Source organism: Vipera ursinii (assembly GCF_947247035.1).
Source record: "Vipera ursinii genome assembly, chromosome: 3".
Lineage (NCBI taxonomy): Eukaryota > Metazoa > Chordata > Lepidosauria > Squamata > Viperidae > Vipera > Vipera ursinii.
Genome location: NC_139516.1, coordinates 119,325,868 through 119,353,177, shown reverse-complemented (window position 1 = coordinate 119,353,177; position 27,310 = coordinate 119,325,868). Strand labels below are relative to the sequence as shown.

Sequence of the window (27,310 nt, the reverse complement as noted above, 5' to 3'; positions counted from 1 at the left end):
AGGCGTGGCCGAACTACACGGCCCGCCCCTTCCCGCTGCGCAGACGGTCCCCGGCTACGTGAGGCCTGCGTCTCCGCGGGAAAAGGCTGCGGAGAGCCGACGTGGGCCGGAGAAGGGAGGTCGCTTGTCTTGGTTCTGCTCTAGGAACGGCGTGCAGTAGTAATAGCCTTTCGCGCCGGCAAAAGGCCTTGAGGAAAAGATGGTTAGGGTCAACCGCTCCGTGATGTCCCATTTCCTCTTTGGTTCCTGAGGAAAGGTGGGCTGGCGTTGATTAGAGCGCCCCTTGCTGACTCGGATGAATGCGACGTTAGGAGTCGTACAGAAAACGAATGTATAAGCCAGGGGTAGGCAACCTCGGCTCTTTTATGACTCATGGACTTCAACTCCCAGAATTCCTGAGTCAGCATAGCTGACTCAGGAATTCTGGGAGTTGAAGTCCATGAGTCATAAAAGAGCCGAGGTTGCCTACCCCTGGTATAAGCCCAGAGCCCAAATCAGAACTGGAGCTGACTAAAAGCTGGACTTTAAAAAGAGAGCGCCATCTCCTGCCCCAGTCCTGTGTCTGATTTTTTTTATAGCTTTTTTTTATCTTTTTCGTTCAGTCTCGGGTTTTCGAGCATGATGGCTGCTTCTGTACCTGGAACGGCTGGTCCGAAAAGCTGGAAGAGGAGTTGTTCTCATTCGCATGGATGCAGTGTTGAGCACTTGCGAACCTGGCGGAGAGAGAGAGAAGCAGGTGACTGTGTTTCTAGTTTCCTGATTTAGTTTTGAGCTCAGGCAATTCATTACTTTTTATCCCACTTAACGTATGTTGGCATTTTAGCATGATTCCATCCGAAATTTTAACTGAGGTCAATCTTACTAAATGTCTCAAAAGCTTCCCATTCTTTGATTCATCTGTGTAAGTTTTCATTATGCTTTCCCTTGTCAATTGCATTTTTACATAATTGAACAAGCTGTGCAATCTCGTATAATAACATTAAAAGACTCTTTTCACTCTTCCTTTTATACAAGGACGCTTCGATAATTTTACAATTTTGTTACAGCTCTGAGAAGCGCACGGAGGCTAAAACAGTTGTTCAGTAAGCGGCGTTTATGTGAAGACAAGTCATCAGATGGAGAAGTTGAAATGGGTGGTGAGGCAGCAGCTCTTTTATCAGAGGAAGAGGTAATGTATACTTCACTAAGTGAATTGGAATTCAATGCAGTATATTCAGTTCCAGTCTTTGGGTTATCAACTTTCTGGAAACTTACCTAAAGTACTGGTGGCCATTCTCCAGAGATTGCTTTAATGCCCTCCCTTCAGCATTCTTAAAGAGTGATTGATTATATGCTATCAGATTATGTGACATGTGTCAGTGTTGACCATTAAAGACTACATAGATCAGGGGTGTCAAACTGCCGGCCGGATGCGTCATACGGAAGCAGCACCCACCCCATTACCAGCAATGGCAAAACCATCCCGATACGTTGTGCGACGTCACGTGACGTCGCGGGTTTGACATGTCTGACATAGATAGACCTTCTCCAGGGTGATAGTTCCTCAACCTGGTCCTTCAGGTCTTCCAGTGGTGCACACATCATTGCTACCATCAAGTCTGCTCACCTTGCTTCTCTTTCTTTTCACCATTCCCAGTGTTATAGATTTCTCAAAAGAGGTAGGTCTTTACATAATGAGACCAGACAATTATAATTTGAGTGGCCATATTGAGTGACAGCTCTGGATTGATTTGTTCTGTTTGTTTTCTTGATAATCCAGGGTACTAACAACAGTCCTTTCCAATATCAACGCCAAAATTCATCAAAACTCTTTTTACCCTGCTTCTCAAAAGATCAACTTTTGTTTTTATAGAGTGTCAGAGGAAAACTATTGCCTGCTTGATTCTGATCTTTATAAGTTTAGAGACATCCCAGGATCTAAATATTTTTGACTGTTGCTCCTTCACTATTGATAGTCCTAAAAAGTAGACTGTATCCACCACTTCAATATTGTCATTTCTAAATTTCTGGTTGCTGTACTGGTTGTCAGTAGCTTCTTTATATTTAATTTGAGTTCCATTTTTGCACTGTGTTCCATGGCTTTCATTATGACAGCTTGCAGAATATTTGCATTTTCTTAAAGTAGTGTTGTCAGCATAATATTTAAGTTTCTTCCTCCAGTTTTCAAATGACAGTCATCTTCTTCCAATTCAGCTTCCCTCAATATATATTCTGCATAGAGGAGAGTACCTTACCTTAACTTTTTGCTGACTTGAAGCCAGCCTGTTTTGCCATGCTCCATCTAGACTGTGACTACTTGTCCTGTGTGTAGTTTTTTCATGAAGACAATGAAATATTCTAGGATACCAGTTTTTTTAGGGCATTCCACAGTTTGAGATAATAGACACAAATCAAAACCTTTCTATAAACAAGTATACATTGATTTCCTTTTGGTATTTGACTTTCTCAGTTATCCAATGTAACTTAGCAAAAATTGTCTTTTGTTCCTTAGGCTTTTCCAAAGCTAGGTTGAATGTCTGGCATCTCCGTATCCATCTAGGGCTCTGTTTTGTTTTGAGTGATTTTAAGAGGTTGGATGTTCCATTCTTAGAGGGTAGAGATAATAAAATTCCATTGTCCTAGACAAAGCAGGGGTTCTGGGACAAACATGATGCTGCAAATTTTTTGCTGATTAGCTTGTTTTTTTTAATTTACTGCCGCTGCCTCAGCCTTTCTTAATTTATTTCCTGTAAATTAAAGATTTAAATTAAGCAAACAGTACCTTCAGATGCAATTTGTTTTCTTCTTTGAAATTAGAACCTGGTGTACAGTTGTGTTCTAGCTACACAGGAATGTATTCCTAATGCATGTTGTCTGGGATATATAACAGTTAACATTTGCTAAGTTTATTAATGTTATTCAACTTTTATTCTTTGTAGCTCTTTTTTCTATTCCAAATAAACTATAATAAAATAGTTATCTTACACCAGAAATAAAATTAGGATTGGTGAATGGAGGAAGGGGGGGGTGTTCTTGTGATATTAAATGTTTCAATAAGATCAATAGGCCTTTTCCATACACGAAAGCCATCAGACCTCTTGTTATGTATCAATTAGCTTCAGTTTAGCAAGTAGCTGTAAACCTCTGAGATGCTTTTTTGTCTCCCAGAGATTGAACAGAAATGGCCTGGGTTAAGTCACACGCAAGTCAAGCTTAGCTCCTGGTAACATCATGTGTTTAGTTATGTGGCTTTCTTGGCAACTCTGTGGAAGTGTATTTTCACTGCCTTCTGGGATGCGTTTCTTTTTAACTCCCAATTTACTTGCATCTTTGCAGATTGCTTGCAGCCTCCCATTGACTCCTCCCTACTTACGTTTTGGAGACCACTCAAGATTAAGAAGGTGCTGGGGCAACAAGAACGGCTATAAAATTGTTCCATTTTCCATTCCAGGCTGGCTAGAGCCATAAACAGGAGCACTAAGAACGGGGCAAACAAAGAGACAGATGAGCAGCATATCAATTTAATCAATAAATAAAACAATAAAGGCGTGTAAACTAAATTCTTGACCTGAAAGGAGAAAGATAATAGAGATAGTGTGGGCAGCTGTGTCTGCCTGGGAAGATGGTACAGGTCGTCCTAGACGTGTGGCCACAATTGAGCCCACAATTCCCGTTGCTAAACGAGATGTTTGTTAAGTGAAATTTGCCCATTTTATGACACTCCTAGTCATAGTTGTTAAATGAATCACTGCAGTTGTTGGTAACATGGCTTCCCCGTCGACTTTGCTTATCACATGACCCTGTGACACTGCGACCATCCTAAATATGAGACAGTTGCCAAGCATCTGAATTGTGATCATGTGACCATGAGGTTACTGCAGTGGTTGTAAGTGGGGAAAATGGTCATACGTCACTTTTTTCTGTGCCTTTGTAACTTTGAATGGTCACTAAATGAACTGTGGTAAGTCGAGGACTAGCTGTATTCACTACTGAACCGAGGAGTGTCTTTAGGTTTACAAATGATGGCACGAAAAAGTTTTATCAGTTATTCCTGGTATGCCAGCTGCATTTGTTAAAGAGTTGGTCCATTTTGGACAGTCACCCATGCTTTAGCTATACCCATCTCGATTTTCATCATCTGGGGGGCCATTTATTCCTTGAGTGAAAATTCTGGATTGCTTTGTTCTATGATCCCTTTGTTTTCTTGACAAAATTTTCTCCTGTTGCAGTGTGTGGGTTTATTTTTGCCTTTCGTAGAATAAAAACAAGCTTCCATCTCAGATTTGGTTTCTCTGTGTAAAGTTTTGTGTTGATTCAGTATTGCTCACCGGCAGGTTTCACAGCTTTTAAAAAAGGCCCAGAGAGGAACAGAAGACAGAACAGCCTCTATGCATCTTCTTCGACAAGGACTACAGTACAGAGAAGTCCAGCAGAAATTTATCAGGTTAGCTGATGTATGCTTCCATTATAGATTGATCCTAGTAGAAATTGCTTCTTTGGCTGGATAGGATGACCTAGACTTCATGTTGCCACATTTCAGAAGTATCTGGGCAAAAGGCCTTTCCCACTGCCTTTCCCCCCACCCCTAGCTGGACTGTTTTTAGAAGGCACCATGATGGGTAACATGGCTCCTCCAAGGCTTTGATCTTGACTAATATGCTAGTGAACCACATATGGTTCACTATATGTAGTGAACTATATGTAGATACATATAACCATTGGGAAATGGCTGATTTTGGTTGTTTTGGTAAGATTTGGCTCATTATTTCATTGTCTAGATTCAGGAGCATCTATCTACCTTATTTGTTTCAATGTCTAGATTTAAGAGTATACGTAGCTTAAGCAATTGGTTTTAGAGCTTCCAGGAAAGAGCATATTACAGAATTCCAGTTTTACTGCCTTTTGTCTGCATTTGGTCTTGAAGACTGCGTTTGTGAGCAATTTTTATATGTATTATAACTTTGTCATTGAGTGAGCAAATAGAGTTTAAAGGAATTTGCTGGAACTTAAGGGAGATTAAGTTAATTTTCCCGCTAAATCAAGTGTTTGCATTTGACCTGTATAACAGTCTGGAATAGGAAGCAGTAGTGGTAAAAAACTTCCTAAATAGAAAAATATAAAGATATACCAACAGGAATCTGCCTTTCTTGATTACTTGGTAGGAAAGGCATTGCTTTGGTTCTTTCTTCCTAAATATTTATGTCCATTTTTTTTGCTTGGTAGAGAAGGAGAAAATTTAAAAGCTTGTATGTATATAAACACTTAATTACAAAATATTCACATTTCATATGTAGAGGAGCATCCATTTTCTTGGTTAATTTTAATTAACTTTCAGCCCTCACTAAGAGGTTAGATATTTATTTTAGCAGGTCAAATTATAGGAATTTATACAAGGGTTAAGAAGATAAACTACTGCACCTACTTGAATGTAGATAATTTTGTACCTTTGCCTTTCCTTACATAGGAAAAAATCAACAGCTTCAGAAACAAATATTATGAATGGGCAGTTAGCAGCCCCTTTGCTCCACTTAGCTGATGTACTTCAAACCTGCAATAGATAACTCGAATTTGGAAGGGGAAAGGGAAACCCAATTTTTAAACTTTCTGATCTGTGTTCAAAAATGTACACGTTGTATTCTATTCCAGTTCTCCTGGTGAGGGGAGTAAATGCACTCAGATTTTTGTTGTTGTTGTTCTGGTTCCATAAATGCTATTCACTTTTGCTTATCCTGGCCTCTTGGGTTGTAATGGTATGTGGGAATGATCTTGAAAGACAGAAGGAAGAACTAGATCCTCCCTAGTTTTCTGGAAAGTAAAAGTAAAGGAGGCGAGAAATACTTTCAGAATTGTAAGCTTTTGTTACTGTAGCCTTATAATGTAGATAATATTAATACTCATTGTTTGTGCTTCTTTCATGAAGGGTTGACAAGAGTCAGATTACCTGTAACTGTTCTACTAGGTTACTTTCAACTGTGCATTGCTTTCCTTTGCTTAGACATATCCAACAAGGATGCAATGTAGCAGGAGAATATATATGTTTTAATTGATAGGCTGGAGGGAAGTATGTCTGCGCTGATTGGCCTATTTACCAGCAATCTAGCCAACCTGCAGATGGATGCAGCTTGCTGTTTACACGAACTTTCACTGTCTCCTGATCCTGCTGTGGTCGAAGCATGCTTACCAGCAACGTCTTATCTCCTGACTTACCTCTCTGGGCACAGTGTAGCTCTCATGGTAAGATGGGATTCTTGGGCTTAATAGTTCTTAATTCTGTTAAGCCAGAAGTGACTAAATTACTAACCCTGTGCAATTCCACTTAATAGAATGTAATAATTTCAGAACGATTCTTTTCAGTAAGCTATTATTTGCTTTAAAAAAAAGATAAGTCAAAATGTTTGTGGTCATCTAATCCGTATGGCACAGATCTGATAAGCCAAGGTTGTTGTTTTTGTTTGTTTGTTTTTTGCAATTTTGATGGTTTAAGACGGTGTCAAACTGCCGGCCCGTGGGCCAGACGCATCGCCAGGAAACGGTGCCCACCCCATTGCCGGCAATGGAGAAAAAGCTCCGATACGTTGCTGGACGTCACGTGACGTCGCGAGTTTGACATGTCTGGTTTAAGAGCAGACCATTTGATTCCAGGAGGGAAGGTTCTGAGGATCATATGGAAATTAGATGAGTTGTTTTGCACAGTAGAAACTTGTTAAAAAAACACTTTAAAAACAGATCTCACCTAGATCCCAACATCCAAATGGGAATGCTTCGTGTATGCTATAAAACATATTTGTGTTTTTTTCTCTGTTGCTATAGAAATTATATACTTTACCTTTTTTACTCCTAGCATAGTTCTCATGCATCTAAGTTTCCAAATATTTACTAACCTTACTCTCGTTTGCAGCTCTGGTTCATAAAGCTGCAGTTAGACTAGAGTGAACGTAGGGGAGGAACATACTCTTTCCTAATGTATTTCAGGAGCTGTGTTTATACACATTAGGGAACTTAGTAGTTGAGATGAAAGCTGTGAAGAAGCACCTTCTACCTCAGGGCATCATCCCTGTGTTGGCATCCTGCATCCAGGTGAGTATCAAATATAATTCTTAGCCCAGCCATTTTTGACTATCAATTTTTGAGTCATGAATTACTTTTATTTATTACATTTTTATTGGCCTTCCTGATGTAAATGTGAGATTTCCTTTCTTTAATCCTTACTATAATAATTGTGTGGTTTAAGTTACCCTGAGAAATAATGACTGGCCTGAGGCCTTACAGTGACATCCAAGAGTAAGTGGGTATTCCTAGTCTTAATTGAATGCTTCAACTATTTCAGTGCAGTCATTTTTCATTCTCCATGACTAAAAAAATTGGAATCTCCCTTTTCCGTAGCATGTGCTATATCTTACAGTTACTGAAGAGTTTAAAATAATTTTCAAAGAGGGTAGCTTCCTTTTTTTTAAGTATAGCTTGTTACTGTATTACTAAGAGTGGCTTAACTTATTGAGAAACATTTGAGTATTTCTAAGAGTATATAAAAAGGGACGCGGTGGCTCAGTGGGTTAGGACGCTGAGCTTGTCGATCAGATGGTCGGCAGTTTGGCGGGTCGAATCCCGAGTGCCGCGTAGCAGAGTGAGCGCCTGTTACTCGTCCCAGCTTCTGCCAACCTAGCAGTTCGAAAGCACGTAAAAATGCAAGTAGAAAAATAGGGACCACTACGGTGGGAAGGTAACAGCGTTCCGTGCGCCTTTGGCGTCTAGTCATGCCGGCCACATGACCACGGAGACGTCCTCGGATAAGCGCTGGCACTTCGGCTTTGAAACGGAGATGAGCACCAGCCCCTAGAGTCGGAAACGACTAGCACGCATGTGCGGGGGAACCTTTACCTTTAAGAGTATATAGTCTGAGATAGTTCTTGCATAGGTAACCTTGTCCACAGGTCCAATATATTATTTTCTGCACAAAACTCTTAGAAATGCTACTGAATTTAGGCGACTGAATTGTCAGCATTACAGCTTTTCCTTCACTGAACTTAGTACAGTCTACCAAATGAGGATTTTTGTAGGATATTTCTGCACAATGTGTCGGATATTTAGAACAATCTGTTCTCTTGCGCATGTTGTTGCTATTCTCCGCTTCCTTCTCCAACTGACTCTTTGACCCTTAACTATTGGATGATGAGTTGGATTGCTTAATTTCAGTCTCCTCATGTGACGATACAAGAAGGTGTTGGCTATATTTTGTCACAGCTCTTGCAATCCAAGGAAGCTCCAGCTGAAATCATACCGTAAGTGAAATTCAAATGAGGAATTACATGCTTATGTGGTTATGTGATGCCCACGTGGATCCACATACCATTTTTCAGTTTCTCCTGCCGTCATTGGACATTGGCAATGTCAAGCTGGGGCATGAGGGCTGCTGAAGGAGGTATGTCTCTTAGAAACTGCTTCTGCAGCAACAGTGTCATAGGTGATATGGGGCAAATGAGGTGGGGTGCTTCTTGGTAGGCTAGCCTCTAGTGGGCTGCTTCTCACAGGTAAGCTGCCTCTTGCCATTCACTTGCACAACCTCCCCATAAAAAAGAAATAATCTGTTTTTGCCTTTTCATGTATAATATCTTCCTTGGTCTTGAGGTAAGGAATACATTTTTTAAAAATTTCTTCTTAATCATGGTCAGTTCTTGGAGATTGCCTGGATAAGTCCCTGCAGTTTTCTTGTCAAGGTTTTTCAGAAGTGGTTTGTCATTGTCTCTTTCCTGAAGCTGAGAAAAGTGACTGGTCCAAGGTTACCAAACTGTCTTGATGCCTAAGGCAGGACTAGAGTGCAGGACTAGAGCCTCCCCATTTCCAGCCTGATGCCTTAATCAGTACCTATATACATTTTAATAAATGCAGAAAATTAACATGTCGTATCCCTATAAAAATTGTATATAAACTCTTGCTGCATTTATCAAGGCCTCCATAGTATAGCGTTTTCTTTCACACCATATAAGCTGCTCTGATGTGACATTGCTTATCTGACTGCTTAGTTCTCTACTTAGTAACTAAATAAGATTTTTCTTTTTGCATGCAGGTTGCTCTTAGAATCCACTCTCCCTCAGCACATGCTTCACTTGGTTTGTTCCAGGCTGGAAGATGGAATAGGAACTGCAGTGGAATGTGCATGGGGTCTTCACTACATTATTTGCAGGTAAATATGTTTTGTGAACAATGAAAGTCCGAAATAGTAAGTCAGCAAATAGAGGGGAATAAACGTTAAAAGCAGTAGGCATAATTTTTCATTCCAGGCTTTGTAGATAAATTGTGAGGAAAAAACACACCAAGTGTCATTGTGGGAGGATTGGGCATTAAAGGATTAATTAATCTCCTCAGCAACAGAGGATGGGGAAAATGTTGAGCAAAAGATAAGTTGGTAACAGGGCTAGTCAGTAAATAGAATTTGGTTACAGGCTTTCTCTGAAGAAGAAATTTTTTTTATTTTAAACAGGGAATGAGGTTAGTTCATGTGCTAGATTACTTCTCTGGTTGCCTTTCTGTTGTTTTTTTTAGAAGGTGTGTGTGTGTCAATAAATAGAAAACAGAACAAAACAATCCCTTTGATAGGATTCTGTTTATCGTTCCATAAATACATAAGGTAATTGTATGCATTGATTTACAATAAAAATAACACAGAAAGTTGGTCCTTTGGCATCATATCATTGGATTTTTTAAGGTGACATGATTATGTCAGAAAATCAGGAAGAAAAAAAAGAGAAATTTCCAATCTGCCTGAAGTCAAAGAGCAAGAACAAAGAAAGACAGAACCAGCTACCAGTACAATTGAAAAGTCAGGAGAAAAAGAACTAGGTTTATATATTTACAAGTGCTTTTATTTTGTTTCAGAGGGGAAAAAAACCCCAATCTGAATGCCTTACCAAAAACAGGTGCAATAAAAAGCAATCCCATACACATATAATATCAGCAGTAAAGGTCATATTGACAATGTCATTTATAATGCTGAACTAGCTACATATCTTAATTTCTGAATGCTTGCTTAAATACAGTGAGTTTTCACCAGTTTTCTAAATATTAACGGTGAGGATGTTGATTTTATTTCCCAGAGGAAAGCAGTTCCCTATCAAGAAAAATGCTTGTTTCTAAATCCCCTGCTCTTGCCCCGTGAGAGTGGAGGATAGCAACTTTTAATATGGTTCTTGTGTTGTACACCTTGGGTGAATAGATTGTGCTTGGAAGAAGCAGCCCTGCATACATCTATGAGCCAAGCAATAAAGGCCTTGAATTGTATCAGAGACAAATTGATAGCCAGCACAATTCCTGAAGTACTGGTATTGTGAAATATTATTAGGAGGTCCCCATTACCAGGCTGCATTTTGTATCAGCCGAAAATTTTGGATAAGGATAGTCCATTTTTGAACTGAGCAAGCCAGTTTGATGTACTACTTAAAAGGCAGTGGTCTAGAAATTGGGACACTCTTGAGTTCTAATCCTGCCTTGGACACAAGTCCAGCTGGGTGGGCCACTTCAATCTTGCCAGCCTTAGGAAGGAGGCAATGACAAAACACATTTCCAAAAATGTTGCTAAGAAAACTGCAGAGACTTCTCTACTGACATAAAGGTACCCTTTCACCCACTACCATTTTGAATAGATTATAATAGTCCATTTGGTAGGTAATAAGGGCATGCCAGTTTGATGGAAGCCGTGGATGTATTGAAATATGAACAGGATTCACCCCATTATAGTCAGTTCATCTGTCTTACTCTAACTTTAGACCATTATTGTACTGCATTCTGGAATAAGAAGACAGATATTTACCATATATCATATCATTTAGAATGGAATGCTATAGATGTTTGTGCAATGACGTCAATACATATTATGAATACCAGAAATGATATTTCCACACATCTAAATTCCTGTTTAGATTATTATGAATGCAATCTTCGACATATGAAATAAATCCATTACTTTACAGATCCGGAATAAATAGAAGGTATATTCTAATCTCTTTCCTATAAGGTAATGTAAACCCAAAGAGGCAAGCTTCTAGATCAGAGGTCCCCAACCTTTTGGGCACCAGGGACTGGTTCTGTGGAGAGAGGTTTTTCCGCGGACTGGGTGTGTGCGCGTGGTTTTGTGTGTTGCCTGCATCCCGCGGATGGAGCTTTGCTTGTTTGTGAGGACTGGTTCCTGGCTTGTCGCAGCCTGGTGCTGGTCCAGGGACCAGTGGTTGTGGATCCCTGTTCTAGATAATAGATCAAAGTTGCTAAAAAGCTTCTACTGTAGCTAAATCTGCGTTTCTTACATTCCACGGCTTCCACTCAGATTGTGAACATTCAAAATCTGATGCTCCTGAAAAATGAATGTGGGGAGGATTACAGTAGTGGAAAGGAGAGACATTGGGCTGTATCCATGTTGCTGAAACAGAATGCTTATCTTTTGGTTTCCTTCTATTTGTAGCCAAGTGAACAATTCATTATTGATCTCCCAAAGGACTGTGCTATCCCTAGTGCAACTGTTGCTGGAATTATCCTCTCGGATAGCAACAACCTCTGTTGAGAGTCTAGAATTGGTAAAGTGAAAGGGAAATACTGTATATTGGATTTACCAGACTAAGACTCTGAAACTTTTTTCTGAATATATCTCATTTTATTTTACCTTCAGTTGATATGCCCTGTTGTGCGGTGTGTTGGCAATCTTATTGCGGAAGATGAAGCAAATACTGATGAACTGCTAATAAAGGAAGAGTGCCTTCTGAAGGCCTTATTTGTCTTTATGCAGTATTTCCTCCCCACACACACCTTTGTTGTGAGCGAATGTCTGTGGCTCATGAACAACCTCACCGGTATGTCTCCTGAACACATCTCAGATATTCTGGTTCAGAGAGCAACAGGACTGCTAATCTTTCTTTTGTTGCCATTGATACTCTTCCAAAGAGTAATAGCTTGGGTAATACTAAGAACTCAGTTAAAAGAATTGGTTTGAATATTAACAACTGTCTAATTTTAGAACATTGCAGATTAATAAAGACAGTGCATATTGTAGAAGGATAGAGCATTCTTGCTCAGAGGAAAATCTGTTTTTGAGAAGTGGTAAACTCCAGATTCAGTAATACAGTTCTTGTTCAACTTCATATTATCTGTGTGTTCTAAGTGAAATACAGGTAGTCCTCAATATATCGATGAAGATTCTCAGTCATCCAGGTAGAATTGTCTAGAAGTTGAGGCATGGCAACTTATTTTCTTGTTGGCTTGAAATGGTTTACTGCTTAGCCAAGTAGCTTCTTCAGTCTGAACAAGTTGGTTAGGGGGAATCTGAGTAGGCAGAGTTTTTGGAATGTACCAACTCTTAAAATTCTTAGGGGTCATTAAGTGTGGCCTCCCTGGAGAACCTGTGAAGAGGTCTTAATCTTGCTGGGACTAATGAAAGAGCAGCATAAAAAGTAGAGGACAGGTTATGCCTGAACTCCACTTCCACTGGGTCCTATGGCAACCTAGAAATGGAGAGCTACAGGAAACCACCACACAGAACACAATAACTGCAGTTTGACTCCCACCACTCATGTCAACATAAACTAGGAGTCATCTGGACATTACGTCACAGGCAGAAAACATTCCCACCTCCAGGGACGCTCAAAAGAAGGAATTACAGGCATCTGAGGACAGCTCTCTAAGGATTATGGATATTCAGATTGGGCCTTTATTGAATCAGCATCCGGATCCAACAAAAGAATGGCAGGCAAGCTGAGACTCAGTGTCAGTGGAAGAATCTGGTCTGTCCTTACATGGCTGATGTATTGGAGAAGCTAAAAGATATTTGGGAAACACTATGTACATGTGTTCTTCAAACTCACCAACACTGAGACAGAGGCTTGTCCGCCCTAAAGACTGGACACCAAAACATAAGAAGAGCAATATAATGTATGCAATTCAGTGCAGTGAGGAGTTCAGAGCTCTACATAAATGGCCCAGCACAGGAGAAACAGCACAACAGGACCAGAATCAGCAGTATACCTTCATTTAAGGTATACTGAGGACAATAATATTCACGTTTTGGACAGAGAAGATACCGTGTTTTCCTGAAAGTAAGACCCAGTCTTATTTTTTTTTTTGCCTCCAAAAGAGGCACCAGGTCTTATTTTGGGGGGATGTCCTACACACTTACCTTAGGACCACAGCAGTCAGGCCTCCCACACTCCAACCCGTCGCGCCCTACCTGAATTCTGTGGCTGCTTGCAGCCACATGGTGCATCACGCGGCTGTTGCCGCGCTCAACAGGAGCCCAGATGGCTCATCACGCCAATCATGCCGCTGCTGCCACTTGCAGCAGGAAATCGTGTGGCTTGTGCAGATTGCGCCGCTGCCGCTTGCAGCATGTGTGATGCGCCAACATGGCAAGCAGCCACAGAACTCAGGCAGCAGCGTGACAGCACATGGGGCAGCTCCACCCCGCCCTAGCTTGATTTTTACGTGTGTGCCTTGCCCCCAAACCAGGGCTTATTTTTGTGATAGGGCTTATATTGGGTGCACGTGTAAAAAAGCTAGGGCTTATTTTCAGGATGGGTCTTGTTTTTGGGGACATATGGCAAACGGCTTGAGAGAGGAGTGAAGGTGTCCATTTAGTTGAAAAGCCGGTTCCCTCAATAGAAGTGGAAAGGTCAGACACAACCTCTCCCCCATTTTTGTGCTGCTGTCGTAGAAGAAGATCAAGAAGCATTTTACAGGTTCAGCAGGGAGGCCATACTTAATGATGGCTAAGAATTTTAGGATTTGTAATAACTTTCTCTTGACTGAAGAAGCTACTTGGATAAGCAGTGAAATGTTTCAAACCAACAACAGCAACAAAAAAAAAAATCAGTTGACGTGACTTAACTTCCAGACAGGGAGTCCTCAACTTACCAAAATTGGGACTGGAAAATCCAGTTAAATAAGGCATCATGGGACTGCACCCAATTTTATGACCTTTTTGCCATGGTCATTAATTGAATCACTGTGGTTATTAAGCAAGACATCACATGATTATGATTTTCCACCTTTCCTGCTGGCTTCCCCACTGACTTTGCTTATTGGAAGATAGCTGGGAAGGCCACAAATCAGTATCACATGACTGCAGGACGGTGCAGCCGTTCTAAATGGGAGTTAGTGTTGCCAAGAATCTGAATTCTGATCAGGTGACTGGGGTGTGCGTGATGGCTATAATTTCAAGGACAGGTCATAAGTCATTTTTTAACATGATCATAACTTTAAAGTACCATTAAGCAAATGGCCTAGGTCAAGGACTACCTGTAAATGGATGCCTGATTTTCCTGTATGGTTCTCAGTTCGCAGCACCACATCTTGTTCTGCTCTGCTCAGCCTGGAAGTCTTTCCGTATCTGTTGAAGCTCTTATGTTCTTACCAGGTGATCAGCTTGCTGGTAGGTAAAAATATTGTTTCTAAAATATTGTCATTGTGAAAAACCTGGAACTGCGCATTCACAATTTGATACGAATAGCTGTTTTTAGTGACATTTCTGGCAAGGCTAAGTTGAAGACATAAATGAAACTGTTTGCCCTGCCACTAATCAAATCAAAAATAGCTGCTTCAGAAAACTGATCTTTACACAATATGCAGGGACAATGCAAAAAGGAGTGAGGGCATCCTTAGGAGTATCGGGGAAGGTTGGCAAGGGTGTATGAGACGTGTAACATGGGTCAGGAGGCATCAAGGGGAAGAGCAAGTAGTGTGGGTTGGAAAGGTGCATGAGAGGAGAGGTGCACTATGGATCAGGGAGTGTGCGTGTGGGTGTGCATAAGTGTGGGTCGGAGGAGAGGGTGCATGAGAGGCAAGAGTCAGGTAGGGCGCAAGAGGGGATGCAAGAGGCATTGATTGTGGAGGATGCGCAAGAGGCACAGGTTGAGGAGGGTGCATTAGGGTGCACAAGAGGAATAATACAGGTCAGGGTAGTGCATGGGTGTCCAATAGATTAGAGGTGGGTACACACATGGCCAGTGTGGTGCAAATGCAAAGGGGCTGGGGAAGAGTACATGCATGTGGGACTTACCCCAGCAATTTGCAACCTTTTCTGCCAGAAGGCTGCAAATGGCAATCAAGTGTGATTGCCAACACAGAGATCGCAATCTCTTGACCAAGGCACTGCTAGGATAGCCAAAACTCCAAGGACTGGTTGTAACCACCATCTTAACTTTAAACAGTTACTAAACAAATGATCATAGGTCATTTCCTATTCTATAGATTAAAAATGTTCAGCTATTATGGGCTAATGGGCATATTTGTAAATTTCATAGCACGTTTGGGTGTGCTCAGATCACCATCTCTTGAGTTACCAGGAGTTTACCTCAGCTTATGTTTGTCTTTTTTTCTGGACCTTTCAAGTATTGAAATTAGTTTATTGAGTGTGGATAAAAGATTCCAACTGCTGCAGTTAGAGCCAAATTGGGAATATTTCCATTTTTACTCATTCAAAAATTAGGGAATATAATTATTGGTTAAAAATTACTTCAGGGAAATTGAGATTCCCAAAATTGTTACTGCTAGAATAAACTAAGCTTCATTTAGACTCCACTTGGATAGTACTGCTTACACATTACATTAGGAATTGCAGGTTTCCCATCTCTTGTTTAGCTGTATCTGGTCAAGTTCAGAGAATAGTTGCACAAATAATCTCTGATACAGTATAGGAGTATATATTGTATATATTGTTACTCTCAGTAAGGCTGGTATGACAGGATGGATGAACTTACAAATATAATTACATATACATTAATTTTCAAATTGAAATGTATTTAATATAGTTAAAAGCCCCAAGTATCTTAGGGAATTTACCCATGTGAAATTTGAAAGTGGAAGTTTCACTAAAATCCCTTATCATGAACATACATACATATCATATAGAAAGAGATTATTATTTGCAACTGTATATAAGACAAGTGGTACACTGGTACCCGTTATCTTAGAATAACATGTTATTGTGGTCAGAACACAAATATTAAACAGCCCTTTTTGAATAAAATAATGCAGGTAAGAGCCAAATATATGTAAATCGGACTGAGGTAAATTATAAGGGTGCTAAGTATACCTGAATGCAGTTTCTGTTTGTTTCTTTATTTTTATGGCTTTATTCAAACTTAAACTATATGGGGCTAATCAATAAAGTATTGTTGGCTTTCATGTGTGAGGATTCAGATGCATTGATACTGTGTCCTGAATCTTAGTGGAAAGGCAACGAAGAAATCTTTGCAAACAATAGAAGATATTTAAGGCAGGTTTTTAATATCTATATAAATTGATATTGGTAACTGAAGTTACTCACCTTAGTTTCTGATTCCATCTTCCCCTTTAGGTTCTAACAGTGTTGTGCAATGTAGCTGCCAAGGGTGCTGCCTATTGTGAAAGGCTGCATCAAAAGGCTGTGCTTCCTTCTCTTGTAAATATCCTTCTCGTTTCTGACGTCCAAGTAATAGGCCAAGATCTAGAACTATTACATCTTATCTTCCTTCACTGGCCAAAGGTAGACTTTTATGCATGGTGTATCACAGTATTATTATATTTTCTAAAAGTCCAGGATGTACTACTAGCAGTTTCAATACTAATGTGTATGTTCTTTCACTCTTGTCAGGCTGCCGTTGACTTTGTAAATCATTCTGGACTACACGCCTTACAGCAGCATCAAGATAACCTACATTTGCAAGAGCGAGTCAAAGTGCTAATTCAGACAGTTAGCCAGATAACTGCTCTCCCTCAAAATAATACCCTTGGAACTAAAAATCTTCATTTTACCTCTTTACAAAATTGAAGCATTGGCAAGAAATTTTGAACAAAACCCTTTCCACAGCACTGTACTACCAAATCTTATATCTGTATCATTTGTAACCTTCAGTTGAGCAAAACATTCATCATAGAACAACACTTTTTGAACCAATTTACCTCAAATGGGTTCTTACAGAATACATCCCTATGCTCGTGTTCTCTCTCCCACACACACTGACATCCACATCCATCAGCACCTTTCATTTCTGAGCATTTGTGCTCATATGCACCCTGCATTTCTCTTCCCTTCAGCTGAAAAATAACATCCAAGCGTGTTTTTTTAAAAAAGGGAGTATACGTATTAAGGCATTCCAGGAATTCTGTAAAAATTAGCACGATTAATAAAAATGTAATGCTGGGAAAGACTGAGGGCAATAGAAGAAGGGGATGACAGAGAATGAGGTGGCTGGATGGAGTCACTGAAGCAGTAGGCATGAGCTTAAATGGACTCCAGAAGATGGTAGAGGACAGGAAGGCCTGGAGGAACGTTGTCCATAGGGTCGCAATGAGTTGGACACAACTTCGCAGCTAACAACAACAAGCAAATATAAAATTCAGGGGTGAATTTTGCTGAATTTAATGGAATTTATCTAAAAGCGGTTACAGTTTATTAGATCATACAACTTTTGTAATAGTTTGTATGAATTTAAGGTATTTCTATTTGGATTTATACTTTAAGCATAATGAATGTAGCTTTCAAATTTATCATTAACACTGCCAAAGTCCTGCATTCCAACCTGCAAATGTAACACATATTTTTTTTCATTGAATTGGTTATTATATGTGCTTCTAATATTTAGTTGGTTGGGTGAGAGAAGCCAGCAAAAATGGACCAAGTTTAAAATAGAGTAGATGTGTTGGTGAATATGGAAAAAACCTTTCCAGGAAAAAAAAATCCACCAATGCATCATTTTTGGAGAGTTGCTTGGACAGCAATTTAATAAATTCAAAAGTTGCTGATTTCCATTCTAAGCTCCCCTTCTTTCAGGTGATGTGATCTAAACTGGAGTGAAAGTTATCTGCCATGTATTTCCCAGTGCACACCCACACGCTGATATAATATGAAGGGAAGTGTAGAAAAAAATCAGAAGAATGAGCACAACTTCTTCTGGCCACTGAGCTCTTCAAAGAACTCTGAGCCACTGTTTACCTTAACGATCTTTTATTAGAGCAATATAACATTGGCAATGCTTGGTTAAAGCCGGAATCTGGATTCCCCTCCCCTAAGGACAATATTAAAACATAGTTCCCTCCTTTTGTTGCTGTCATAAATCACATTCTCCAATTGGTTTGAAGGGTCAGTTCTCCCTCCTTAGCTTAACCCCCAGTTTTTTCTTATTGCCTCTTATTACATTCAACCTTGAAAATGCTCACTATGTTATTATGTTAACCAATCCCCCATGCATATTCTTCCCCCTCTCTTCTTCATCTAACTTTAACTCTAAAAGTGATACAGAAGTAGAAATATAAAATAGCTGCTACTTCATCTTTTGTCAAAGCAAGAACATCCCATGTTAGCAGCGTTGACACACTGCTGGTAAATGAGTGGGAAAGAATTCTAGACGTTTTGCTCTGCATGTTTTCACTACACTGCTTAGATTGCCCTGGTACATATGTTGACCAAAACAGGACACATTGTACACGACTTTATTTTAGATCACAATTAATTACATGGAAATTACAAATGAATATATATATAGTGTTTTAGAATTAAACACGAATATAGGATTATCTTCATATTTTGCTATTAACAGCATTCTCCAAGGCTTTGGCAACTTGGTCCACATTTAGGTTATTCAGTGACACATTCTTTTCTAGGCCAAAGGCTGTAAAAAAGCAAATTTGATTAAAAAAAAGTCTTACAGACTTCAAAGATAATTCTAAGGTTTCAAAAGACAATTGTGTTTTTTAATCTACAGGTCTTTTATGAGTGAATTGCTTATCTAAAATTTGCTAATACAATTCAGAGAAAAGCCTTGCCCCATGGGGATAATATATATATATGCACAGTACTGTTTTTCTAAAATGTTTTCAGCTGGCATTGAATGGTACAAGGAAAAAAAAAGGCTGCTCCTAAATGATACATTGATGGAAGATATATTTTCTTTGTGATGTGCCAGCAGCACTTTCTGTAATACAGATAGTCCTTGACCTACAACCATAATGCAGCCTGCTTATTACGGTCACAAGTATAGTGTCATAACAGTTGGAAGGGACTCTATACCATTCCAGATAAACAGTTGTCCAATCTCTTGAAAACCTCCAGTGATGGAGCAAGCCTCTCCACTGATTGCTCTCATTTCTCCTTAATTCTAGGTTGGATCTCTCTTTAATAATCTTCCATCTGTTTCTTCTTGTCCTGCGCTCAGGTGCTTTGGAGAATGGATCAACCCCCTCTTCTCTGTCACAGAGAAGTATTGGAAAAATGCTATCATGTCATCACTAATCCCTCTCTTCACCAGACTAGATGAGTTCCCGTTCCCCTTCCTAGTCTAGATCATTGATGTAGATGTTGAAGAATTCTGGGTCTAAGACAGAATCTTGAGGTACCACACTGCATACGTCCCTCCATTTAGATGTGGTTCCATTGAGGACTACGCATTAAGTGTGGTTGGCCAGCCAGTTGCGAATCCATCTGGTGTGATACTGTCTACCTCACATTTTTCAATCTTACCAAGAAAGTAGGCTGTGGTCTACTATGTCAGATGCCTTACTGAAGTCTAAACAAACTATGTCGACAGTATTTCCCTGATCCAGTAATTTAGTTTAAATTAAATTAATTAAACATAACATAAATTTTGCTCTAAAGGCAGTCAGATAAATAGCAGTCAGATAAATAGTCAGATAAATAGCAATTAAAAGCTCAGCTTTTGCCCTGCCCATTTGCTTCACATGTTGTGCTCTAACCGCCTGAACATTTTGACTTGAGTTTTTCTTCATCTCCTCAATGCAGGCTGCAGAAAGATTTTGTTTGCTTCTTTCCTTTACTCTTCAGCCTGGCAGTCACTCATCGATATAAGTAACTTACAGATTTTGTCACCCTTTTTCCAGGCATGCAGTAAATTTGACAAATGGGATAGTTAAAAAAAATTGAGATTGGAGGGGGGGCGGAGAGAAAGATCAACAAATCCCCCAGCTTTTTATTTTTTTTTATTGAAGACATATGGGTTTCTGGGGGAGGGAGGGGTTAAACAAGGGAAAGGTTTTGAGATGCTCATTTGAAGCTGCTGTCTTTGCATGCAGGTAGCTGATTTCCCCAAAGCCTAGCAAGAGTCAGGAGAGGTTTGCAACCTCCTGACAGCCAGCTGATAGGGGCAGAAAATTTAAAAAGCAGCCACCATTTCCACAAGGAAAATGAAAGCTGCTTCCAGGATGCATTGGGAACAGGCCCAAGCACTATGAGTTCCCAACGGGGTGGGATGGGATGAAAGGGGTGGGGGTGTTGCAGCATCTTTGTGATCAATTGTAAGGCTGAATGACCATCATGTTGCTGCAGCTGCCATAGCTTTGAAACAGCATCGTATGTAGCTCTGGGGGGTTCATAACTTCAAATGGATGTTAAGTGAGCTGTCTATCTCGAGAAGTACCTGTAGTCTATACACAACTCATTTTCATAGGTTGTATTTATCTATTTACTCTATTGCCTATCTTCTTAGTGCATACAATGCCCAGAATATCAACCAATTTAGCTGGCTTGTTAAGCATATTATATGAACACAGCCAGAGCTGAAATTCACATATGTCCCTCCTAATTTTGCTTCGTCAATTGTTCAATTTTCTCTAAACCAGGAATTTGGACAAGTGAGAGATCAAAATAATAGAAGACTATATCTAGGAGTATAGTCTACCATTTATGAGTCACAGAAGGCCCTTTTTAGATTGCAATACTCATTGCAAGCAGAGAATTTCTCCCATTCCCATCTAGTTCTGAAATGTATCCTGCTTTACAATTGAACTAGATGGTACAATTTTAAAAAGATCTATTAATAGGGATGTGGGCAAATATATTCACTCCACAAAGACATTAAGTTTTACTATAACAATAATACAGCACTTTTGTTCAGTCAACAACTTTATCCATTAGTCCATACAGGGCTTATTATTTTCACTGCCTTGTACTATATTTTGATGGTCAGATTTTTAGAAATAAAGATTCAATGTCATCACAATTTGTTATACAGATAGAAGAAAGATGCCCCCCATAATACTGGTAGTAATTATTTTTCCCATTACATGATTAAAATCCTGTTTTCAGATATTTATGGACATCATACATTTCAAGCATTTGGCCACTGGGAGGTCCATTTAGTTAGGCCACGGGTCGGCAACCCGCGGCTCCGGAGCCGCATGCGGCTCTTTGAGCCGTCTCCTGCGGCTCCCAGTCGCCTGGTGCGCGCGCACCTCTCCGAACGGGTGGAGGTGCGCGCGCACCTCTCCAAACCTTCAAGGCGGCGCTTGGCCCAAAGAAGCGGGAACTGGAGGGGCCACGATTTCCCCTCCAGAGGAAGAAGGCGCTGGATGCGGCCGGCTCCGCGGGGAAGGGGGAGCGGCGGCGGGGGTGACGGAAAAGCTGCAGAAACGGTAGGAGAGATGCTGACTGGCGGCGGCCTCGGAGGAGGCGGAGGGGGAGGAGGGAAGGGTGACCCGGCGGGGGGGGGTGAGCCAGAAGGAAAAGGGAAACTCATCCCGCAGAGCGGTTGCGAAAAGAGGGAGGAGATAAGCCAGCCCGGTACCTGGATCCGCTTCCTGTGTCTCCTCCGCTCTGCCATGATGTCCCCGTTTTGGTCTCCTTGTGAAGTGGGGCTGAGCCGGAAAAGGGGGATGGGGAGACCGAGGGAGGGAGGAAGGAAGAGAGAGAGAGAGACGGAGCCAGCGGGCTCACGAGGGGCAGCAACCTTGCGAGAGGCCGCGCGCAAGCCATTAGGACGCGCACGAGCCCTTGGGGAGGCAGGGCGGGAGCGCAGTCCGGCCGCTGGGCTTCCTTTCCCTCTTGTCCGCATCGCTGCAAGGAATTGCGTTGTTTGGGGAATTTGTTGAATTGGAGCCATGGGCTAGTCGTGGTTAAGGCACTTGTAGGCGAAGCAAATCACAAAAGCCCCCAAATCCTTCTAAATGCAGCCCACGGGCGAGCTTCCCAAGTTGTTTTAATTTAGTTTGCACGTGGCAATAGAAATAAGCTTTTTTCCTCCTCAGCGGATCGGTGCGGTGAAGAGGCTGGGCTTCCTTCGGGGGGCCTTTCATTCCTGTACAAGGGGAAGGGGAACTCTCTGTGCTTTTGTGTGTGTGTGTGTGTGTGTGTGTGGCCCATCTGCAAAGCTGCCGAGGAAGGAGAAGCGGGATACTGGTTGGGTGGGGGAGCGGCAAAAGCGGGGGGGGGGGGGGGGAGAGAGAGAAACGGCTCCGCCTTTGGTTCCCCCTCCTAAAGCACAGGGGCGCTAGAGAAAGTTTGGAGTTGGGTAAGGAAGCGCAAAATTCAGGAAGGAAAGCGGGGCGGCGGGCGAACGGGAGACCTGCCGACGTTTGGGGAGGTTTGAGGAGGTGCACGCCGGGGAAAAGGCTGGGAGAGGAGGGGGTCCGGGCTGGGGGGGAGGGATGGGGTGGGGGAGAAGGAGGCTTCCCGGGCTGGGGGGGAAGCAGAAGCGAGGGATCAGGACTCCTCCCGCTTGGCTGCTGCCGCCGCCGCCACCACTCCTACGGCCGCCGCCACCTGCTCTCTCGGCTGGTTGCTTTCTGCTTCTCTCACCTGCCCTGCCCCCCCCGCCTGCCCTCCTTCCTGCCTTCCCCGCTCCCGCGTTTTCCCTCTCCCCGCCTCGGATTCGGGGTGATTCCCCGGGAGAGGGCGATGGGATTCCAGCAAGCTTTCAAGCCTTCTCGGCGGTCTCCGGCACGGCTCAGGAAGCGTTTCTGTGCCGCCCGGCCGGAGCCTTTGCCTCCTTCCCTCCCCCAAGCGAGGCGTCCTTTTTCAAGTTGCAAAACCAAGCGGGGTGAAGCGGGCTGTCGGGAAAGACATTGCCGCCTCCTCCTCCTCCAGCGGCGACACCTCCGGTCGGGCCCTGGTGGCGGAGGAGGCAGTGGCAGAGGCGGCCGCAGCACCGGCAGCCTTCCTAGCAGCGGCAGAGACAGAGGCGGCGGCGGAGGAGGAGGAGGAGGCGGCGGCTGCAGAGGCAGCTTCCTGGCGGTCTTCTTCCTCTTGGCTTCCTGCCTCTCCGCCCGCGGTGCAAGCTCGGATGTTACGGGGCTGGCCGGCCCGGACTGGGTCGGGCGAGTCGATCACCTCCTCCTCCTCCTTCTCCCGCTCCCTCTCCTCTCCAGGATGACCCTCCTGAATGTCTTTCCCGACAGCCCGCTTCACCCCGCTTGGTTTTGCAACTTGAAAAAGGACGCCTCGCTTGGGGGAGGGAAGGAGGCAAAGGCTCCGGCCGGGCGGCACAGAAACGCTTCCTGAGCCGTGCCGGAGACCGCCGAGAAGGCTTGAAAGCTTGCTGGAATCCCATCGCCCTCTCCCGGGGAATCACCCCGAATCCGAGGCGGGGAGAGGGAAAACGCGGGAGCGGGGAAGGCGAGGCGGAGGGAAGGAAGGCAGGAAGGAGGGCAGGCGGGGGGGGCAGGGCAGGTGAGAGAAGCAGAAAGCAACCAGCCGAGAGAGCAGGTGGCGGCGGCCGTAGGAGTGGTGGCGGCGGCGGCAGCAGCCAAGCGGGAGGAGTCCTGATCCCTCGCTTCTGCCTCCCCCCCAGCCCGGGAAGCCTCCTTCTCCCCCACCCCATCCCTCCCCCCCAGCCCGGACCCCCTCCTCTCCCAGCCTTTTCCCCGGCGTGCACCTCCCCAAACCTCCCCAAACGTCGGCAGGTCTCCCGTTCGCCCGCCGCCCCGCTTTCCTTCCTGAATTTTGCGCTTCCTTACCCAACTCCAAACTCCGCCGGCAGAGGCTCGATCTGCCGTTCTGCAAGCCTCCGCCGCCGGTTAATACCCTGTATTCAGCTCTGGGAAGTGGGAGGGAGGGGGAGTTTGGGGGGAGGGGGAGCTCCACGGTGCAAAAATAAAGCCCTGCCGCTCTTCGCGTTGCTTGCCCGACTGGCTGTCACGGGACCAGCCCTGCCCCCATCCACCTCCAGTATGGATGGCTCTGCCAAAAGAAAAGCAGCCGAAGCAAGTCTCCCATTGAGAGAATGGGGCGGCGGCGGCTTGCAAAACGGCGGATCCAGCCTCTGCCGGCGGCAGAGGCTGGATCCGCGCTCTGCAAGCCTCTGCCGCCAGCAGAGGCTCGATCCGCCATTCTGCAAGCTGCAAGCGTGTCTGCTGGCAGAGGCTGGATCCGCCTTTTGCAAGCCTCCGCCGCCCCATTCTCTCAATGGGAGGCTTGCTTCGGCTGCTTTTCTTTTGGCAGAGCCATCCATACTGGAGGTGGATGGGGGCAGGGCTGGTGCACGTTTTGCCTTGTTTTGCGCATGCGCGTGCGTGCATGCACGCGCGTGCACATTTTGCGGCTCCCACTTTTTTGTGTTTGTGACGGAACCGGTTCTGAGTGGCTCTTTGCCTTTTTCCGGTTGCCGACCCCTGAGTTAGGCAATTGATAATAGAAAATCAGCCCCAACATAAATTATGAGTGACAGAAATTTTTCTATGAAAATGTAAATTGAATATATTATATTTAGACACTCTTAGATTCTTAAAACATTATTTTTAAAATAAATGTATTATAAGATAAGTAAAAATTATGTAAAAGAAACTAACAGTAGCACCTGTTTTTGTCTATGATTCTAACAGATTTTCCTTTCTGCTAGTTACTCTATATTGGCACCTGCCAATTTCTTTGCTCTCTGTTGCAAGGATGTAGAATTCAACATAGGTTTGTTATATATTATGTAACAGAATTAACACAAAAGTCTATTGAATCTCTATCTTTTGTTTGTAATACTATATATTTCTTTTGATAGATTAAGCCAACATGTGCATATGTTCTGTTGGCATCACTTGTTTATGTGAAAATAGCCTTGACTTACAAACAACTGCAATTCATACCTGCAGAAAACCCTCCCATTTTTAACAATAATATATTTCAAACAAAATGCTTTAGAGATCAATAACAAACCCTGTGGAGTGAACTGAACAAACTGTCTCTATTGTGCTTGCAAAAGAATTTTACAGAAAATCCCTTTCTAACTCACCATATCTAGCCCAAAGCATAGGATGAACATTGGAGCACTCTCTGATCAAGATGGGGAAGTCTGGATTTGCCTTCTTCAATGTGACATAGTGCTGTTCAATGAAATCTCTGCAAAGAATTTAACAAGTAGAATAGAATACATTCAGTTCAAGAATTTTATTCCATTCCATTACCAAAACTACAAAAAGCGTGTGTATTGATTCATATCTTACCCAGTTTTGATTAACTTTTAATGTTCAATGTTTTAACTTTAATGTTTTATATTGCTGTTTTTATGACATTGTAAGCTGCCCTGAGTCTCTCAACAGTGATACGGGTAGCAAATACATTTAACAAATAATCACAGATTGTGCTTGTCAGAATCCATTCCTTTGTTTGGGGGTGGGTGGGTGTTTCTGTTCTTTTCGGTTTCTTTCTGGGGGTTCTGTCATTCTCCTGGGGGCGGGGGTGCTCCAGGGAACACACCAAGAGCCTTGGTGGAGCAGTGGGCTAATGCCTCCTTAAGTAACACCAGCTGCCTGCAATTAGTGCAGGTTCGAGTCCCACCAGGCTCAAGGTTGACTCAGCCTTCCATCCTTCCGAGGTAGGTAAAATGAGGACCCAGATTGTTGGGGGCAATTAAGCTGACTTTGTAATAATGCCGCTTGGGGTGTGTGTGAAAGCCCTAACAAGCAGGCATATACATAGAATGAAGGCTACTGCTAAGCTTGTAAGCCGCCCTGAGTCTTCGGGATATAAATGGAATAAAAATAAAAATAAATAAATCTTTTCTCCTTTTTGCTTAGCTACAATGTATCCTCTCTGCCTGTCCTATCATGATTCACCCTTAAAAATTCCTCTGCTCTCTGTATTGTAAGGAAATCAGGATTTGTTTTAATCCCGTCTGCCTTGAAACGTGTCTGCCTTGACACGTAAGGAAGGACTAGGATCAACCCCTCCTAGGCTTCCTCCTACAAAGCTTAATAGCAGCCCAGAGGGCACCTCGCTATTTTCTCCCAGCCAGCCTATCCACTGAGCAACTCCTAAGTAAGCAGCCCTTTTTCTGACACTTCTGAAAGGAACTTTTGTTTCCTCCGATACCTTGTATACCAGGTACCTCCAGTGCTCCCAGTCATTTACTCTGGGTCGGCTTCTTCGCACAGCCAAATATACTGAAGCGTACTAAGTGAAACCTATTCAAATGCCCACATTGCACCGCCGCCAAGCTGGGCAATGCTATCCACCTTTTAGCCCGCGCGATGCGCAACGCCAAGGGATAAGCGGGGCAGCTTTCATGCCCTTCCACAAAGGGATCGGATAAGATCCCTGCTCGCCTCTCACCTACCGGACTCCCTGACTAGCTGCCGAGTGTTGGCAAAGGTGGATCCGAATTTCTTTGAGATTCTGGGCAAGGTTGCCCCCGACGGTTCGGACAACTGCGGCGGCCGCCATGCTGACCGCCAGTCCCGCGGGCAGTGGGCGTTGCTGCGCCTGCGCTAAGGCCAATCCGGCGCTCAGCAGAAGACCGGCACTTAATGACGCGAACAGGATGACAAGCTCGCGAGGTGTTATGGGTAATCAATACATAATTCCTTGCCGCGGTTTATAGACCTATATAAATGTTTAAAGAGATACAAAACTCATATATGTTTTTTTTTCTTGATTTAAAGCTGTATCTGGCTGCACAAGTTCTGGACTGAAAACTGCAAACTAGAATCATCGGGCTGGAAGGGACCTTGAAGGTCTTCATCACTGGAGGTTTTTAAGAAGAGATTGGACAGCCATTTGTCTGAAATAGCATAGGGTCTCCTGCTTGAGCAGGGGGTTGGACTAGAAGACCTCCAAGGTCCCTTCCAGTTCTATTCTGATTATTCGTTTAGTCCAAATCCCTGTCCAAGGCAGGAAACCTGAATAATTGTTCTCATTTGTCAGGAAATTTCTCCTTAGTTCCAGTTTGGATCACTCTCTTACTACTAGCTTCCACCGATACTTTCTTGCCCTGCTGTCAAGTGCTTTGGAGAACAAGCCGAACCCCTCTTCTCTGTGACACTTCCTCAAATACTTGAAGACAGCTATCATGTCGCCTCTACTGCTTCTCTTCGTTAGATAACATATACCTACCGTAGTTCCCTCAATCGTTCCTGGTAAGGTTCAGCCTCCAGACCCCTTAGCTTAGCATCTTTGTTGCTCATCTCCGAACTTTCTGAGCTACTTGGATCTAGGGATTTCTTCTACGCATAGAAATCAGCGAAAAATTAGAACAGCAGCGATGGAACGGCTGATCCATGAAGAAACATAGGCAGCAACAAAGCGAGACCAACATTTTTATAAGAACCAAATAGAGCCTTGCTAGGCCAGGTCATATGAAAGATCGCTAGATTGTTATCTTTG

The 27,310-nt window shown here is 42.9% G+C and overlaps 2 protein-coding genes across 4 annotated transcripts; one reads left to right on the top strand and one right to left on the bottom strand.

Annotated features, from left to right (window-relative positions):
• Positions 1-28: 28 nt before the first annotated feature.
• Positions 29-16,804, top strand: TMCO6 (transmembrane and coiled-coil domains 6). 2 transcript variants are annotated; one of them, XM_083358338.1, is made up of 13 exons: positions 29-256; positions 603-736; positions 1,047-1,168; positions 4,314-4,423; positions 6,030-6,213; positions 6,952-7,056; positions 8,173-8,258; positions 9,044-9,160; positions 11,429-11,540; positions 11,633-11,813; positions 14,289-14,383; positions 16,310-16,477; positions 16,586-16,804. In XM_083358338.1, exons 2-13 carry the CDS (start codon positions 619-621, stop codon positions 16,760-16,762), a joined length of 1,575 nt encoding a protein of 524 aa, XP_083214464.1. In that variant the 5' UTR covers positions 29-256; positions 603-618; the 3' UTR covers positions 16,763-16,804. The 2 variants fall into 2 exon arrangements, with proteins under 2 accessions (XP_083214464.1, XP_083214465.1); XM_083358339.1 differs by lacking the exon at positions 29-256 and having other exon boundaries at positions 433-736.
• Positions 16,805-18,372: 1,568 nt separating this feature from the next.
• NDUFA2 (NADH:ubiquinone oxidoreductase subunit A2) lies at positions 18,373-27,120 on the bottom strand. 2 transcript variants are annotated; one of them, XM_083358363.1, is made up of 3 exons: positions 27,041-27,120; positions 24,942-25,048; positions 18,373-18,602 (listed from the first exon to the last, which is right to left on the bottom strand). In XM_083358363.1, exons 1-3 carry the CDS (start codon positions 27,109-27,111, stop codon positions 18,511-18,513), a joined length of 270 nt encoding a protein of 89 aa, XP_083214489.1. In that variant the 5' UTR covers positions 27,112-27,120; the 3' UTR covers positions 18,373-18,510. The 2 variants fall into 2 exon arrangements, with proteins under 2 accessions (XP_083214489.1, XP_083214488.1); XM_083358362.1 differs by lacking the exon at positions 27,041-27,120 and adding an exon at positions 26,265-26,661.
• Positions 27,121-27,310: the final 190 nt, after the last annotated feature.